An 18,348-nucleotide genomic window follows, 5' to 3' on the forward strand; every position below is an offset into this window, starting at 1 on the left:
GGCGCATGCGTACTGAGGCGCTGAGTTCTCAAGATTTTCTTTTTTTTAGTCTTTTGCCGATAACGAATGAAACTGTATAAAGGGGGAAAAAATGGAAATGTGTGTTTATTTTACAGCAGGGAACCTTCCAGGTGATGCACGGTGGTTGATCCACGGGCAGCACGTGTCACACACTGGCTGTATAATTAGCTCTAGAATATGGAAGAAGCATGAATTTTGATTGGACGGTTTCTACTCCAAAAACTCATTAAAAAAAAGTTCTTCTGATTGGTTTCTTTTGCTGCGTTCTTTGAGCCAAAAATGTTGGCGCGCTCCAGGTATCCGGGTCACCATGGCAGCTTAGTCAGCGCTGTAGCGTGCCGAATACGCAGGGACCCGATCACATTCGCTCATCTCTAGTTACAAACTAATCAGCTCCAATCTATCCATCGTATATGGCCACCAGGTGTCTATGGAAGTTGTGCTTGTAACTTCTAGTCGCTTCTCGTGATTGGCCAGAACTATGCGATGTTCTCACAGCCTGGATCTGGCTAGACTTCATTGTTCTTTTGACAGCAGTGCTCGGTTTTCTCCGGTGCTCAGTGTAAATTAGGAATCAGTGGGGTGAAGTGAAGAACCATATATAAGGTCTTACCTGTACAATCCAAATTAAGAAGCATTAGGGTCCATGCAGACATCCGAGCCCGGAGCACAACGCACACAATGGCCGCGGATCTCCTGCCCGGAATTCGACTGCCTTATAGGCAGATCTAAAGCCGTTGAGTTTGGGAGACTGGCAGGCAGTCTGTGTATTGTGGTCTGTGCTCTGATGTCTGCATTGAACCCTAAGGGTGTGTGCACACTAGGGTGACCGGATCTCATATGGGGGGGAAAAAATGTCAGAATCTTGTTCGTCTGGACCCCACAAAACGATTCCCCTTTCCAGATATTGAGAGAGCCAAAATTTGAGCTCGATCAAACGACGTTAACCCGTGCCGCTCGTCGCTCAAAGTTTGAAAAAATCCAAATTGAGGTATTTTAAGATTTAAGTATTTTGCATAGTCTGTTAGACTATAAAGAATGTGACAACAACATTGCAGAAATAGCCCTGACCAAATTTTCGAACCATTTGTGGTATTTGAATGCAGAGTTGGTGGGATTATCGTTTTTTGATCCCACCATTACAGACAATGAAAAGTTGTTAATGGCTAATAAATTGCTCAGTAGCACAGATGAACCATCAGAGCACGCTAACCTACATGAGTTGATAATTTTACATAGTTATCTAATCTATTCTAGAGCTTTTGTTAAAGTAGTTTTTGAAACGTCAGAATATAATGCTCGGCATTTGCTTACAACTTGCAGGACATATTGCTTTTGTTCTTCATCTTTTGTCAGAAGGTCGTTAAAGTCGGTTACTTCCTACCTATTTTAATTTTTCTTTCCTAACTTTTGGATTTACAACCCTAGCATGCTCTGATGGTTCATCTGTGCTACTGAGCAATTTATTAGCCATGAACAACTTTTCATTGTGTGTAATGGTGGGATCAAAAAACGATAATCCACCAACTCTGCATTCAAATACCACAAATGGTTCGAAAATTTGGCCAGGGCTATTTCTGCAATGTTGTTGTCACATTCTTTATAGTCTAACAGACTATGCAAAATACCTAAATCTTAAAATACCTCAATTTGGATTTTTTTCAAACTTTGAGCGACGAGCGGCACGGGTTAACGTCGTTTGATCGAGCTCAAATTTTGGCTATCTCAATATCTGGAAAGGGGAATCGTTTTGTGGGGTCCAGACGGACAAAATTCCGACATCGATTTTTTGCGGTCACCCTAGTGCACACGCTACGGATTCTGCTGCGGATTTGGCCCTGCAGATCCGCAGCAGTTTCTGCAGTGTACAGTACAATGCAAGTCAATGGATTTTCAAAAACGCAGTGCCCACAGTGCGTTTTTTTCCACGCGTATTTGCTGTGGTTTTAAAACCGCAGCATGTCAATTCTTTCTGCGGATTCCGCAGCAGTTTGCCACCTGTTCCATTGTCCAGGTGTCAAACCGCAGGCAAATCCGCAGGTCGCTTTACCTGCGGATCTGCGCAAATTTGCAGCGTGTGCACTTACCCTTAAGCTACAGTCACAATATCACTATTTGTAAGCCAAAACCAGGAGAGGGTGATAAATACAGAAGTGGTGACGTGTTTCTATTAGACTTTTCCTCTGATTGGTCAGTATTTGACCTCAGTATTTATAGCCAAAACCAGGAGAGGAACAAATACTGAACGTGTGAACGTGGCCTTCTTCCTATGGTGCAATTCCTGCCAAAATCTGCCCCAATATCTGTGTTCCATGTGGAATCACTTGCCTCCCCTAGACTATCGGTCACTATATATATATATATATATATATACACACATACACGCACAGTACAGACCAAAAGTTTGGACACACCTCATTCAAAGAGTTTTCTTTATTTTCATGACTATGAAAATTGTAGATTCACTCTGAAGGCATCAAAACTATGAATTACCACATGTGGAATTATATAATTAACAAAAAAGTGTGAAACAACTGAAAATCTGTGTTATATTCTTGGTTCTTCAAAGTAGCCACCTTTTGCTTTGATTACTGCTTTGCACACACTTGGCATTCTCTTGATGAGCTTCAAGAGGTAGTCACCAGAAATGGTTTTCACTTCACAGGTGTGCCCTGTCAGGTTTAATAAGTGGGATTTCTTGCCTTATAAGTGGGGTTGGGACCATCAGTTGTGTTGTGCAGAAGTCTGGTGGATACACAGCTGATAATCCTACTGAATAGACTGTTAGAATATTATGGCAAGAAAAAAGCAGCTAAGTAAAGAAAAACGAGTGGCCATCACTTTAAGAAATGAAGGTCAGTCAGTCCGAAAAATTGGGAAAACTTTGAAAGTGTCCCCAAGTGCAGTGGCAAAAACCATCAAGCGCTACAAAGAAACTGGCTCACATGAGGACCGCCCCAGGAAAGGAAGACCAAGAGTCACCTCTGCTGCGGAGGATAAGTTCATCCGAGTCACCAGCCTCAGAAATCGCAGGTTAACAGCAGCTCAGAATAGAGACCAGGTCAATGCCACACAGAGTTCTAGCAGCAGACACATCTCTACAACAACTGTTAAGAGGAGACTTTGTGCAGCAGGCCTTCATGGTAAAATAGCTGCTAGGAAACTACTGCTAAGGACAGGCAACAAGCAGAAGAAGAGACTTGTTTGGGCTAAAGAACACAAGGAATGGACATTAGACCAGTGGAAATCTGTGCTTTGGTCTGATGAGTCCAAATTTGAGATCTTTGGTTCCAACCACCGTGTCTTTGTGCGACGCAGAAAAGGTGAACGGATGGACTCTACATGCCTGGTTCCCACCGTGAAGCATGGAGGAGGAGGTGTGATGGTGTGGGAGTGCTTTGCTGGTGACACTGTTGGGGATTTATTCAAAATTGAAGGCATACTGAACCAGCATGGCTACCACAGCATCTTGCAGCGGCATGCTATTCCATCCGGTTTGAGTTTAGTTGGACCATCATTTATTTTTCAACAGGACAATGACCCCAAACACACCTCCAGGCTGTGTAAGGGCTATTTGACCAAGAAAGAGAGTGATGGGGTGCTACGCCAGATGACCTGGCCTCCAGTCCCCAGACCTGAACCCAATCGAGATGGTTTTGGGTGAGCTGGACCGCAGAGAGAAGGCAAAAGGGCCAACAAGTGCTAAGCATCTCTGGGAACTCCTTCAAGACTGTTGGAAGACCATTTCCGGTGATTACCTCTTGAAGCTCATCAAGAGAATGCCAAGAGTGTGCAAAGCAATAATCAAAGCAAAAGGAGGCTACTTTGAAGAACCTAGAATATAAGACATATTTTCAGTTGTTTCACACTTTTTTGCTAATTATATAATTCCACATGTAATTCATAGTTTTGATGCCTTCAGAGTGAATCTACAATTTTCATAGTCATGAAAATAAAGAAAACTCTTTGAATGAGGTGTGTCCAAACTTTTGGTCTGTACTGTACATAAACAGTATGTATTTTCTGTGTATGCATATATATACACACAATGTATTGCAAGCACACGCTCACACTATATATACTGTATATACGCATCACGTTGTGTATATAAATGTATTGTGTGTTACAGTGTGTACAAACTTTTTTACAAAATCTTGCCTCAAATATTATTTCTAAAATGTTCACTTGTTAAATGTATTTTAGATTTGTTCTTCCTAAATAATCTTGTAGTCTGATACAAAACATATAAAGGCAATATAACCAGAATAACAGCGATTTCTGTCATTTCTTCACAATTGTTTTTGGAATTGTTCAAAGTCCTGTGTGGAAGCCTTGGCAATTTCTTCACAGAAGGTTTTGTCAGGCATAGACACCAGTTTATCTAGGGAGACATAGTTGGGTTCTTTTGGGTCATAGATTCCTCTTCCAAGAAATGTCAAAAATTCATGTCTTTCCTTAAGTTTCAAAAGGCTGGTATTAAACACCTGTAAAGCAAAAATGATATCGGTGATGCAAGGGTAAAACACATTGAAAAGTTGTAAGTTATTTTTTTTTTTTTTACACAACTGGATATTGTGCACAAATTATGACTTTCCGTTTTCATGCCAATCCTGGCCAGATCTGCGAAAGTGAGCAGAGCATGGCCGGGGCGAGGTGATTCCCGCCACACAAATTCTTTAAAAGTTAAGTCACTTTGGTGAAACAACTACACCAGACATGTACTCTAGTACCATGATGGTCTTCTCCCTCCCCTATGTGACTGTCACCACATGCTTCAGATTGGCCTCAGTGCCAGAATGGAGCCGTGGGGAAAAAAAAAAAAAAAAAACCAAGACGAGAGGACAGGCAAGTGCAAAGGGTTCCTTTTCCTTTATTTTAATCCTTTCTTGGCCCTCAAAAGAATAGAGCAAAGTGGTAACTGAACTTATGGAAATCAATTCTCCCCATCAGATTCTGGAAGATCAATTAAATTTGGAACAAATTTAACTTACCATTTCAGTAATTCACCTCCACCCAAAATACATGTAACAAGGCTTAAAAGGGTTGTCCAAAAAATGAGACCAACTACCTGCCTGGTCCATGCGGCGCCGGCTCATAGCGGTCACTGGCCTCTCCTGCCGGCGATTCACCTGTTCTACGTCAACAGAACAGCTGTTCTTCTTCAGGGCTGCTCTGTAGACAGGCCGTGACCGCAGGCATCTTGCTGATTTGACTGTTGACTCCCTGCAGTTAGGCCTGAGGAAGCTGTCTCTCAATCAGCATGACATCGGCAGTCCCACTATCAACAGAGAAGAGGAGCTCTGTTGACGTGACACCAGCAGAAGCTGCTGAATCACTGGCAAGAGCGGTCTGTGACCTTACTGAGACGGCAGAGAGCAGCGTTGGGCATAATAGGCAGGTAGTTAGCGATCATGCATATATACATGACCTGAAAAATATCTCTCCAGCTAAACTCACACGATCAAAAAGCAGCCATATTGCCCAATCTATGTTGCAGCCTCAATTTCCAGCCCACGGGGTTCCTGGCAAGGTACACTGCAAAAAGCCCGGTGATTGCAGTGGTCACCTGTTGTAGATGTGATGTCAACAAAGCAGCCATGTTAACAATCACCGCTTTATACCATGCTTACGTATTGAACTGATGTTCGGTTTCAGAAAATTTGACAATTCTGCCGGGTGTGAATATACCCCGATACACATTCTTACAATTTCTCGAGATGTGAATAGAGATCCATGCCAGGTAAAATTACCTGTGGGAAATGGGTGATCATGTGGTGAGGAATCCCCATTGTATTGTGCACGTAATCAAAGGTTTCAGTAAGTTTCCTCTTGTTACCAGCTAGCATCTTAGGGACTTTTAGAGCAATGTGTTGTATTTCATTTTTACGAAATCCAAATTCTATTTCAAATACCTAGAAAAGCGGATAGAAAGAAATAATTTAATAAAGGTATGGCTTAAAAATACTGATGTAAAATACTAAATATGCAAACGTGGCCTTACACAAATCCTCATAGACTTTAATGGCAAAAAGCGACCAGCAGAACGGACGAGAATAAGACGTGTTCTAAGTCTCACCGATTGGAGACATGGAATCATATTTAGGAAGTGGGGAACCGGCTGTCTATCAGCATAACTTCAGCAGTGATGACCCCTCAAAAAAGCAAAGAAGCCGCTGCTATGTTGATGTGACATCAGCAGAAGCCACTGAATTGCTGGCAGAGATCAGTGTAGGGCACAACAGGCAAGTAGTTAGCAGCTACTGGTCTGTTAGTTATTAAGGCCTGTAGTAAAAAAAAAATGAAATGGTCCTCTATGACCCCTTTAAATCCTACTATTCCAACCAGGGCTGTGGAGTTGGTAAGCCAAACCTCCGACTCCAACTCCTCAATTTCCATGATACCGACTCCACGACTCAGACTCAACAGCCCTGATTCCAACCATGCCGAAATGATGTCCCCAACTACCAATAACTTATAATAATGATTATTTTGCTACTACTTTGCTACAGACAAGATGTTTTGTAACCTCATCCGCTTCCCAGAAACTGATCTGCTGCACTAATGAAACGAGAAGTTAAAAGACAATTGAAAGTTTCCTCCACCACCTTAAGATTCTCTCTTATAGGTTCCAGGCTGCCAGTTATCATCCTTGGAAGACGTGTCACTAACTCTCGAGTCTGCAAAAAAGGTGAAAGAAACATACACAAAACTTAGAATATTTTACTTGCAGAAAAAAAAACACAGCAAGGGCGCGAAATTTCAGAACTCTCATTGATTAGGGCGATACTGTAAAACGCGAGTATTTCATGCACCAGGTACACAATGTAAAATATGCAGCAAAAATGCCAAATGTGTACATACCCTAAGACTGCCATTTTACTCAGCTGTCTTTGGGAAGGGCGCGCTGGAGCAAGATGCTGCAAATTTGTTATAAAGCGTGTGCCTCTTAATGCATTTTGTGCATCTCTCAGCTGCCGCGCAGAACATTTCTATAGAAATTTAAGACATTTTTGTGATGCAAATTGTCCTGCGGCTGTGCTCGGCCAGGGGCTTCTTGGCTAAGCTCAAAACACTGGAGGGATTAGAATAAAAAAAAAAAATGTCAAAGTCTTTGTGCTACAATATATTTCTGACATTTTAAGAAGTTTTATGGCAGAATTCTGGCAAAAACATTTTGACCAATCCGTGCCTGGCTGCAGTTACTCATGAGCTGAACTTTAGATCTCATTTAGAGGCTTCTTTTTCCTGTAATTATAATGAAAAAAAAAAAAAAACAATTCTATTGCCTCCATTAGTGCCTCAGTTTCATCCATCATCAGGTTTTCTCAAAAGTAAAAAAAACAAACTAATAATAATAAAAAGATTTGCAAGATTAAATTTGATTCATTACTTGGATCAAAAACAGACATATCACCAATCTTTTTGGGGGGAAAAAAAAAAAAAAAAAAAAAGTTAAAAAAAAGACCAAATATTATGGGTACGTTCTATACATGGAAAAAAGACCTCTTCAATTTAGTAATTAGCAGGGGGTCTCAGCACCTCGACCCCCACTGACCCAGACTCCTAATATGTCTCTAACAAGTCAAAAGTTTTGTTAAACTATAGTTACATTTTGAGTGGAAAAGGTATATATTGCCGTAAATGTAATGGAAATACATGTATTATACACTACTAGCAAAAATATATAAATAACGAATGTCTGGAATGCGGGACGGGACGGACAGACGAGCAGTTTATTGAATGACAGCAAGCAGAGATCTTGAAAGGTGTTAGAATGGGGATGACTTCATGAGTCAAACAACAACTGCAGAAAAACAGATAACTTAGAACCAACTTTGGGGGCACGAGGGGTTGCATTTCCCACACTGCCCCCCCCCCCCAATTATTTTTCCAGGTATTCTGGGATTGCTGTAGGTGGCGCCATTCACCAAGGTGTAGAAGGAGCTAAATCCAGGAAACTCTCGGCATACGGGAAGCCAGCGCGTTCTTACCTTCTCTCCGCTGAGTCCCAGCTCCTTCTGGAAGAAGCCCAGGCGATTATCCAGCCTTTCCACAGAAAAGTTGAGTAAATAAGGGGCGCGGGAGACAAGTCTTGCAATCGCATGCCTGCTGAATTTTTTAGACCTCAGGTAAGCCACCCTACAACAATAAGACATTACCTAGTAAACTGCAGGCAGGTGTAAGAAGGCGCTCGCTGCTCAATGAACACGTCTGGTTATAAAAACAGACCGGGTTTCATGTTGTGAGCAGAAAAGTATTTCGAGATGCGGCACAGAGATGTGTCCACTGGAAGGACCGCCGGCTGAGAATATGATCAAGGTCTATTAGAAAACTTCCAGCTTTCATGTTCCGATAGGATGGGAGAATATGGACATATTGCATCACTGCAGTAGGGGGGCTACATAAAACATGGGGGCGAGACTTAGTCTAGAGAGGGCCAGAAAGTGCCCACGCTTCCCCCAATAGGCCCTGCCTGCACCGTATCACAGGGGTAATAGGACCCTAGATGATAATAAGCTGGCACTACACTGCGGGGCCATTGTAGCAATGTGGGGGTCTTATTAAAACTGATATAAAGAGGGCACTTGATGTAATGTAGTCACTTACACTGGGCAATAATAATTTTTATTTCGTTAGCGCCAACATATTCCGCCGCACTTAACATTATATTGTACAAAGAAGAAGATAAGACACTACAGAGTAACACATACAGTAAATCATCAAATACCAAGAGGAGTGAGGGCCCGGGGGAACATAAAAAGGTAAAATGAAGTGCTTGTATTGTACGGTCCAGCCATCAGTATAATAAACAGGGTATTCCCATAACGCTGCATGAACCGGTCACCGGCCATTGTGTCCATAACTACAGGTCTAAAGTGCTACTGAGTGCGTGGAAGAGAGAACAGGGGATAGTTACCATAGTTAGATTAGTGAGGTGATAGGCCAGTCTAAAGAAATGTGTTTTCAGGGAACGCTTCTAACTGTGGATACTGGGAATTAACCAGATTGTCTGGGGTAGCGCATTCCCGAAAAATGGTGCAGCATAAAAGAAGTCCTGATCCTGAACCTGTGGTAGCTGCTCGAGTCCTGGCATGATATGCATAACCAGAGTTTGCTGACGGCTCATTTAAGCAGCTAAGCCAGTGTCCGCCTCTGTTTATGCGTTGATCATAAAAGAGAAGAGGGCTGGCATAGTTATTGAAAATGAGCCGTCAGCCAGCCCCCTTCGTACATAACTCTGGGTATGTACAGACACAGGAAAAAATGTCATGTGTCAAGCACGGGGCTGGAAGTGAAGATGTCCAAACTGGAACTGCAGCAGCCACCAGAGGATTGCAGCACCTGTCAAAATAAGCTATATGAGCAAGTCATTCAAAGGAAGTAAAAAACGTGTGTCAGCACCAAACCATCAACCTATATGATTTTCCTGGTGCTTTGTGGGCTCTGAGCTTAGCTCACAAGCGTTGAAAGGGTTTACTGGTTTTTGAAAATCCATATCCCCCAGCTGCAGTATGTTTAAAAAGTAAAAAAATGCTTTACTAACCCTCCCCTGGTCCGGCATAGCGTCTACGTCGCTGCAGCCAATCAGTGAGCCCATCCGCACTAATTGGTATATGTCTACGACACTGGAAAAAGCCTCTGAGCTCAGTTATTGGCTGCAGCGATGTCGACATGACATCCAAAATTGCAAGATAGAAGTTTGCGGCACTCACCAGGAGCGCAATCTCTCACCTCCAGGATATGGCGCTTAAATTGTGGGAGGAGAATGGGGAGCAGACGAGGCTATGGAAATTTAGCAAGTGGTGAGCTTCAATTGTCCTCTCCCCGCTCGTACATACAGTTATAAAGACTTAATAAATATAAGAAACTCAAGCTTGACCGGGCACCGATAGTAAGGCTAAGTTCACACTAGGCGATTTTTCACTTGTGTTTTTATGCTAATTTTCAGCTGCATTGTACAGTCCCAGCAAAGCCTATGAGATCTCAGAAATCTCATGCACAGAGCTTGGTTTTTTCTCATCATTATTTTATACTTTAGAGCGTGTCACTTCTTTCACCGTTTTTTTAACCAATTACCGTAACTTGAATGGGTCGAGAAAAAATGTTGAAAAAAAACCCCCGGTATCAGGTTTTTCTGCGTTTTTTGTGCCACAATCTGATTCTACGGAACAGGATTTTTTTTTTCCCAACACTAAACTTTATCAGTATGCCAAAACTAACGCAAAAAAAACGCAAGAAAAACCAAGGAAAACATGTTTTTCTATAGCTTCTGTCCTACAAAGAGATCAGATTTTGCTGCAGGAAAAAAAAAAAATGCTGAAAAGACGCCTAGTGTGAACTTATCCTAAAAGTCTCTAACATTAAGGCGATAAGGAGTTTTTGGAGCAGAAAAACTTGTTACCCACCTTTTTAAAAAAAACAAAAAAAAAAAAACCTGTACACTTACGCCCCCCCTCCACTCACCCCATCGTGTTCAAAGTGGAGACGCTCACAGCGTCCGTTTTTGTCTGCAGTGCTGACGTTCCGTCAACGACACTGCAGCCAATCCATGAGGTCTAATAATAGACACAGAGAACAGCGGCGGAGAATCAGTGCTGGACCCGGGGAGCGCGAGTAAAGCATCATTTGCTAGTACAAGTCATGAGAACATCATGTCATGGTTTCAAATACCGGTATGTAGAGGATTTCCCTTTGACCAAATAAGTGTTAATAAGACTGACTAGTATTGCCAGCTTATGAGATTACTCCAAATTCATTCCATGGACCAAGCAAAGAAATCGAATAAACGTGAAACATGAGACTAAGTCTCACTAAGTGGAATATAAAGTGCGTCCGTGTTACGGGAGCGCTGCTCTGGGGGAAGAGGATGGTAATGGTCGGAGATAAGCGTGTGTTCGTGATCCACCTGCGAGCACACACCCTGACATTGTGAAACCGGCTGTTGGATCTCACGTCCCATAATCACTCTGCACAACAAGGAGCTTTGTGTAAATTTTGGCAGGAATTCTGATAGGAGCGCGCACGCAAACATTTGTCCGGACTTGTTTGGAGTGCACCGTCGGGAACAGAACAGCTTATACGATGAGGAAACACGCCGCTGCTTTCCTTACAGCAAGTGCACAGGCTTCCACGAAATTCTGCTGCTAGTCATCCATAAGCCATTGCTCAAGGTTATCAAGAATCACATGCTGGAGAGAGAGGGGCACACAGCGTCCTTCACCCGCAATCATGGGACAGAAAACATCCCATGTATGGTAGGTTCAGCGCTCACTGAATTCTCCTGATCCACGGACTCTCTTCTGACCGTCATTCATTGCAGCTGCCATAAAGTGCTCACATCCCGCTGAACTGCTAATGCCGATAATGGGACTGATACACTACATGCGCCAGAATTCTGGCAATTTTAAAACAAAATTATTATGTGTTTTAGGCAACCTTTTCTAATGCCGAACAAGCTAGGCATGGTTTATGAGAAAGAGGTGTTGGTCTTTGCCCCCAAAAATGCACTCAGGAGCGCTCACCGGAACCATATTGGGTACACAAAGTGAACTAGTATATGGTCACACTTTAAGCCTCTACCTAATTGCCAAAAAAAAAAAAAAGTGTCTAGAACACACAAATGTGGGGAATGACATGTATCCCAGGTTTGTTTGGTGCACATTCAGTGGGAATTGCAGCACACTGATCTTCATAAATTTCCAACATTATTCCTCCTCACTCTTTTATGGGATGTCTGATATTGCAACTCATCATTATGTACATTAATAGGCTTTTATTGATAGTAGCACAAATAAGAATATTCCTGATAGGACCTCCATGATATCTAAAATGAGGAAGCTCATTGAAGAGATCAGAGAACGTCCCTCCAGGACTAATGATCTGCTACTCGATCTATGGCAGTTAGGGGGCAGCACACCTGGGTGCATCCATATCTACCTGTGAGTTGTATGGAGTGGCACCACACAGCTGTTAGAAGATACAGGACACCAGTGAATTCTTTTAAAGTGAACCTGTCAGCGGGATTTTGCTAAGTAAACTACAGGCATTGTCAGGTTGCGCTGTTATACTGATTAAAATGATACCTGGGGTGAAGAAATCCGTCTTGTGGTTCTTGTGTAATCAGTGTTATGAGTTTTCAGTTAATGATACGCCCGTGCTCCAGGGCAGGACTGTAGGCAGAGTCTTATCTTCCTCCTCTAAGCCAGAGAAACCAAGTAAAGACCTGCCCACAGGCTAACCCGAAGAACAAACATGTTCCTCGTCATAGAGACAGATAGAGACGGTTTATTCTTCAGGGCGGCCCATGGGCAGGTCTTTCCTTGGTTTCTCTGGCTTAGAACAGGTAGATAAGACTCTGCCTACACGTGTGTTGTGTTTTCCAATAAAGCATTTTTCTACGGTTATTATGTGTTATCAGATTTAATTGGTGTGTAGGCCATTCTTTGCTTGGTCTTTTTTCTCTTACAAGACTCTTGCTTACAGTCCGGCCCTGGAGCACGGGCAGATGATTAACTGAAAATGTCTAACACATTACACAACAACCACAAAACGGACTTCATCACCCCAAGCATCATTTCAATCAGTGTAACAAAGCCAACCTGACAGTTCCTGAAGTTTACTTAGCAAAATCCTGCTCACAGTTTTGCTTTAAATATTTTATTTATTCATTTTTCACAAGACAGAAAATACAGAGAATTAAAAAAAAAAAAAATAAATAAAAATAATACTGGGATCCAAACATTGAAACAATCTTACTAATATGTCAAGTACAACAAGGTGAAGCTGAACTTCTCCCTTACATTACAGAGCGAGCCTAGTACACACCATGGCTGTCAGTCTACTTCTACCCACATAAAGACGAGACTATACCACATGGCAGCTGAAAACAGGTACGGTAAATTATGTGATGTGTTATGTCCCAGTTAGTTTTATAAGAAAAAGTATCACAGAAGTTTGGCAACCATTAGATGTGATGGCGATCACAGCCGTATCCCATCGCTTCCTGACTGATTTCGGTGCAACTGTGGGGCCCCCTGTATCCTCCTACTCAAAGACTGGGCAGAGTATGCCAGGTTTTACCTTGGTTACTTTTTGTTTTAGAGGTAAAGACCTTGTAAAGTGAACTGGTGTCATAAATCCTCCCCTGTGATTGAAACGGTGACTGTCTAGGACCACTCCATTCATAATGGGGACTCTGGTCCCCACCGTCTCAGAAACAATAAGGATCTTTTGCAGTGGGACCCCCCCCAGCAATCACAATTTTCAAACATTAATTGTATTGGGGGTCCCGTTATATCTTATTTTTGGTAGACATTTTGTCGACTTTAAATCATTTTCCATTAGCCATAGAGATGCGGGCTAAAGTTACAATCGTGGTGCTCAAATCAATTAATGCTGTAACTGATAAATTTGTTTTTAACTGGAAAAGAGACGTTTGTTTGGCGCTGAAACGCGTAGTTAAATAAGAAAAAATTCTACTACTACAGCAGCAAGAACTGTTTCTCAAGCCACACAGCCGGTTTTTAAAGTGTTTCCCCCCCCCCATTGGTGAACATTTTAACAGCTGACAGACTATTACACTGACCCATCCTTAACCCCTTCACCACCAAGGGTGGTTTGCACGTTAACTCCCGGGCCAATTTTTACAATTCTGACCACCGTCCCTTTATGAGGTAAAAACCCTGAAACGCTTCCATGGATCCCGGTGATTCTGACATTGTTTTCTCGTGACATATTGTACTTCATGTTAGTGGTAAAATTTCATTCATATAACTTGCGTTTATTTGTGAAAAAAATGGAAATTTGGCGAAAATTTGCAAAATTTCGCAATTTTCCAACTTTGAATTTTTATGCCCTTAAATCACAGCGATACGGCACACAAAAAACTAAATAAATAACATTTCCCACGTGTTTACTTTACATCAGCACAATTTTGGAACCAAAATTTTTTTTTGTTAGGAAGTTATAAAGGTTAAAAGTTGACCAGCAATTTCTCATTTTTGCAACACCATTTTATTTTTACGGACCTCATCACATTTGAAGCCACTTTGAGGGGTCTATATGATAGAAAATACCCAAAAGTGACACCATTCTAAAAACTGCACCCCTTAAGGTGCTCAAAACCACATTCAAGAAGTTTATTAACCCTTCAGGTGTGTCACAGGATTTTTTTTGAATATTTAAAAAAAATGAACATTTAACTTTTTTTCACAAAAAAAATACTTCAGGTTCACTTTTTTTTATTTTACCAAGGGTAACAGGAGAAATTGGACTGGAAAAGTTATTGTACAATTTGTCCTGAGTACGCTGATACCTGATATGTGGGGGGGAACCACTGTTTCGGTGCATGGCAGAGCTCAGAAGGGAAGGAGCGCCGTTTGACTTTTTCAATGCAAAATTGGCTGGAATTCAGATCGGACGCCATGTCACGTTTGGAGAGCCCCTGATGCACCTAAACAGTGGAAACCCCCCACAAGTGACCCTATTTTGGAAACTAGACCCCCCACGGAACTTATCTAGATGTGTGGTGAGCACTTTGAACCCCCAAGTGCTTCACAGAAGTTTATAACGCCCGGGCGTGAAAATAAAAATAATTTTTTTCCACAAAAATGATTTTTTTTGCCCCCAATTTTTTATTTTCCTAAGGGTAACAGGAGAAATTGGACCCCAAAAGTTGTTTTGCAATTTGTCCTGAGTAGGCTGATACCCGATATGTGGGGGTAAAACACTGTTTGGGCGCATGGCAGGGCTTGGAAGGGAAGGAGCACCATTTGACTTTTTCAAGGCAGAATTGGCTGGAATTGAGATCAGACGCCATGTTGCATTTGGAGAGCACCTGATGTGCCCAAACAGTGGAAACCCCCCAATTCTAACTCCAACCCTAACCCCAACACACCCCTAACCCTAATCTCAGCCCTAACCCTAGCCCTAACCCCAACCCTAATGGGAAAATGGAAATAAATACATTTTCTTTTAATTTTATTATTTTTCCCTAACTAAGGGGGTGATAACGGGGGGTTTGATTTACTATTTATGGCGGTTTTTATGGTTGGCGGCTGTCGCACGCTAAAAGACGCTTTTTATTGTAAAAATAGTTTTTGCATCACCACATATTGAGAGCTATAATTTTTCCATATTTTGACCCACCGAGTCATGTGAGGTCTTACTTTTTGCGGGACGAGTTGACGTTTTTATTGGTACTATTTTCGGGCACGTGATATTTTTTGATCGCTTTTATTCCGATTTTTGGGACGCAGAATGAACAAAAACCAGCGTTTCATGAATTTCTTTTGGGGGGGTGCGTTTACACCGTTCCGAGTGCGGTAAAATTGATAAAGCGGTTTTATTCTTCGGGTCAGTACGGTTACAGCGATACCTCATTTAGGTCATTTTTTTATGTTTTGGCGCTTTTATGCAATGAAAACAATTTTATATAAAAAATAATTATTTTTGCATCGCTTTTTTTCTGCGAGCTATAACTTTTTTATTTTTTCTCTGATGATGCTGTGTGGCGGCTCGTTTTTTGCGGGACAAGATGACGTTTTCAGCGGTACCATGGATATTTATATGCATCTTTTTGATTGCGCGTTATTGCGCGTTATTGCGCTTTTTGTTCGGCGGTATGATAATAAATCATTTTTTGCTTCGTTTTTTATTTTTATTTTTTTAAGGGGTTCGCTAAAGGGGTTAACTAATGGGACAGTTTTATAGGGCGGGTCGTTACGGACGCGGCAATACCAAATATGTGTACTTCTATTGTTTTTTTCTTTTTTTTATTTCCAAAAAATGAATTTATTGGGGAATATTTTTTTTTCTAATTTATTTAGCTATTTAATTTTACACTTTTTTTTTCTTTTTTAACTTTATTACAATGTCCCAGGGGGACATCACAGATCACTGTGACAGATCAGCGATCTGTCACAGGCACTGCTGCAGACTTCCTCATGCCTGCGCTTTGCAGGCACTGAAGAAGTCAGGTCCCTACAGGCCCCCGAAGGTCCCCGTCGCCATCTTGGATCCAGGGACCTGTAGGGAAAGAGACCCCCACAGCAGCGCTGCACATTGCACTGCGGTGGGGGGCTTAGGGAAACACGGAGCGAGCCCCCTCCCTGCCGATGCTTCCCTTTAATCCCCGATACACCGCGATCGTGTTTGATCGTGGTGTGCAAGGGGTTAACGTGTCGGGGGCGGTCACGGACCGCCCCTGACACATTGTGCCGGGTGTCAGCTGTGTTAATCAGCTGACACCCGGCCGCGATCAGCGGCGCTCACCACGTGGGCGCCGCTGATCGTTATGACGTAATATTCCATCCATGGGAATTAGGTCCAGGGTCACATGGACAGAATATTACATCCATTGTAGGTAAAGGGTTAAAGGGAATCTGTCACCCCATTTTTGCTGTATAAGCTGCTGCCATCGGGGGCTTAGCTGCAGTATTCTGTAATGCTGTAGATAAGCCCCCGATGTAACCTGAAAGATAAGAAAAACACGTTAGATTATACTCACCCGGGGGTCGGGTGTGATGGGTGTCGCAGTCCGGTGCCTCCCCCATGTTCTAGCAATGACGTCGCCCTCCTTGCTTCTTCCTCGGCTCCTGCGCAGGCGTACTTTATCTGCCTTGTTGAGGGTTGAGGGCAGAGTAAAGTACTGCAGTGCACAGGCGCCGGGAAAGGTCAGTGCGGTCTGGCGCATGCGCACTGCAGTACTCTGCTCTGCCCTCAACAGGGCAGATAAAGTACGTCTGCACAGGAGCCGAGGGAGAAGGAGGAGGAGATCATCGTATGAAGATGGGAGGCGCCAGACGGGACGGCGACACCCATCAGACCGGACCGAATGCCGGGGTGAGTATAATCTAAATCTTTTTTCTTATCTTTCAGGTTACATCGGGGGCTTATCTACAGCATTACAGAATGCCCCTGATGGCGGTGCTGGCAGCTGATAGGGCTAAAATGGGGTGACAGATTCCCTTTAAGTCTTCCAAAAGACAGTAATCTTTCGGGGGATGATAAGGAGGCCTCCATACACAAAAGATGGTCAGCTGATCCTGCAATAAAAAAAAACAAAAAAACAGCAGATTCGGCCTCCTTTTATGTAATGTATATGGGAGCCTTAAATGTTATCGTCCATGTGCATCTTTAAAGGAGTTTGGCAGGAATTAAGAAAGGGCCTTTCACCGGGTCTAAAGTGGCCAATCTTTGTTCCTATTTTATTATTGCTGTTCCCGAGTATTCTGGCATATTTATATACACTGCGTTCCAAATTATTATGCAAATTGGATTTAAGTGTCATAAAGATGTAATTTTTTGTTTTTCAAATAAACTCATAGATGGTATTGTGTATCAGGGCTCTTTGGATCACTGAAATCAATCTCAAATGCCTGTGATAATTAGTTTACAAGATGAGCTCTATTAAAGGAAAACTACTTAAGAATGATGTTCCACATTATTAAGCAGGGCACAGGTTTCAAGGAATTTAGGAAAGAAAAAGGATCTCTCTGCTGCTGAAAAGCATCAAATAGTGCAATGCCTTGGTCAAGAGATGAAAACATTAGATATTTCCCAAAAATTTAAACGTGACCATCGTAATGTTAAGAGATTTGTGGCTGATTCTGAGCACAGACATGTTTGTGCTGATAAAGGCAGAATGAGGAAGGTTTCTGCCAGGCAAGTTCATCGGATTAAGAGAGCAGCTGCTAAAAAGCCATTACAAACCAGCAAACAGATATTTAAAGCTGCTGGTGCCTCTGGAGTCCCTCGAACCTCATGGTGTAGGATCCTTCAAAGGCTTGCTGTGGTGCATAAACCTACTATTCGGCCACCCCTAAAAAGTGTTCACAAGCAGAAATTGTAGCAGTGGGTCCAGACATACATGAAGACTATTTTTCATGCAGTCTTGTTTACTGATGAGTGTCGAGCAACCCTGGATGGTCCAGATGGATGGTTGGTGGATGGCCACTATGTCCCAACAAGGCTGCGACATCAGCAAGGAGGTGGAAGAGTCATGTTTTGGGCCGTAATCATGGGGAAACAGCTGATGGGGCCCTTTAAGGTTCCTGAAGGTGTGAAAATGACCTCTGCAAAGTACTGTATATAGAGTTTCTGACTGACAGCTGTCTTCCATGGTATAAAAAGCAGAAATGTTCCTTCAGGAGCAAAATCCTCTTCATGCATGACAATGCACCATCTCATGCTGCAAAGAATACCTCTGAGTCATTGGCTCGTATGGGCATAAAAGGAGATAAACTCATGGTGTGGCCACCATCTTCCCCTGACCTCAACCCTGTAGACAACCTTTGGAGTATCATCAAGCAAAAAGATCTATGAGGG

At 42.5% G+C, this 18,348-nt stretch overlaps 2 protein-coding genes across 9 annotated transcripts in view; one reads left to right on the forward strand and one right to left on the reverse strand.

Moving 5' to 3' along the window:
• Positions 1-4,120: 4,120 nt before the first annotated feature.
• The window catches only part of MTERF3 (mitochondrial transcription termination factor 3), a 34,622-nt gene continuing 20,394 nt past the window's right edge, over positions 4,121-18,348 (reverse strand). For all 6 annotated transcript variants that reach the window (XM_073550424.1, XM_073550422.1, XM_073550426.1 and 3 more), the window contains 4 exons: positions 8,013-8,160; positions 6,627-6,698; positions 5,772-5,933; positions 4,121-4,505 (listed from right to left, as the gene is read on the reverse strand). In XM_073550424.1, coding sequence (XP_073406525.1) covers positions 4,311-4,505; positions 5,772-5,933; positions 6,627-6,698; positions 8,013-8,160 — 577 coding nt within the window. In that variant the 3' untranslated portion in view covers positions 4,121-4,310. The remainder of the gene's footprint in view (positions 4,506-5,771; positions 5,934-6,626; positions 6,699-8,012; positions 8,161-18,348) is intronic.
• Positions 8,013-18,348, forward strand: part of PTDSS1 (phosphatidylserine synthase 1) — a 72,165-nt gene continuing 61,829 nt past the window's right edge. Inside the window, exons 1-2 of one of the 3 annotated variants that reach the window (XM_073550419.1) lie at positions 8,013-8,150; positions 12,829-12,911. In XM_073550419.1, the coding sequence (XP_073406520.1) occupies positions 8,124-8,150; positions 12,829-12,911 (110 nt within the window). In that variant the 5' untranslated portion in view covers positions 8,013-8,123. Of the gene's footprint in view, positions 8,151-11,026; positions 11,277-12,828; positions 12,912-18,348 lie in introns of those variants that run through there. The other 2 variants (XM_073550418.1, XM_073550421.1) reach the window with 2 other exon arrangements.

The sequence above is a fragment of the Dendrobates tinctorius genome, unplaced genomic scaffold (genome assembly GCF_039654945.1).
Source record: "Dendrobates tinctorius isolate UK_male_01 unplaced genomic scaffold, ASM3965494v1 ptg000165l, whole genome shotgun sequence".
NCBI lineage: Eukaryota > Metazoa > Chordata > Amphibia > Anura > Dendrobatidae > Dendrobates > Dendrobates tinctorius.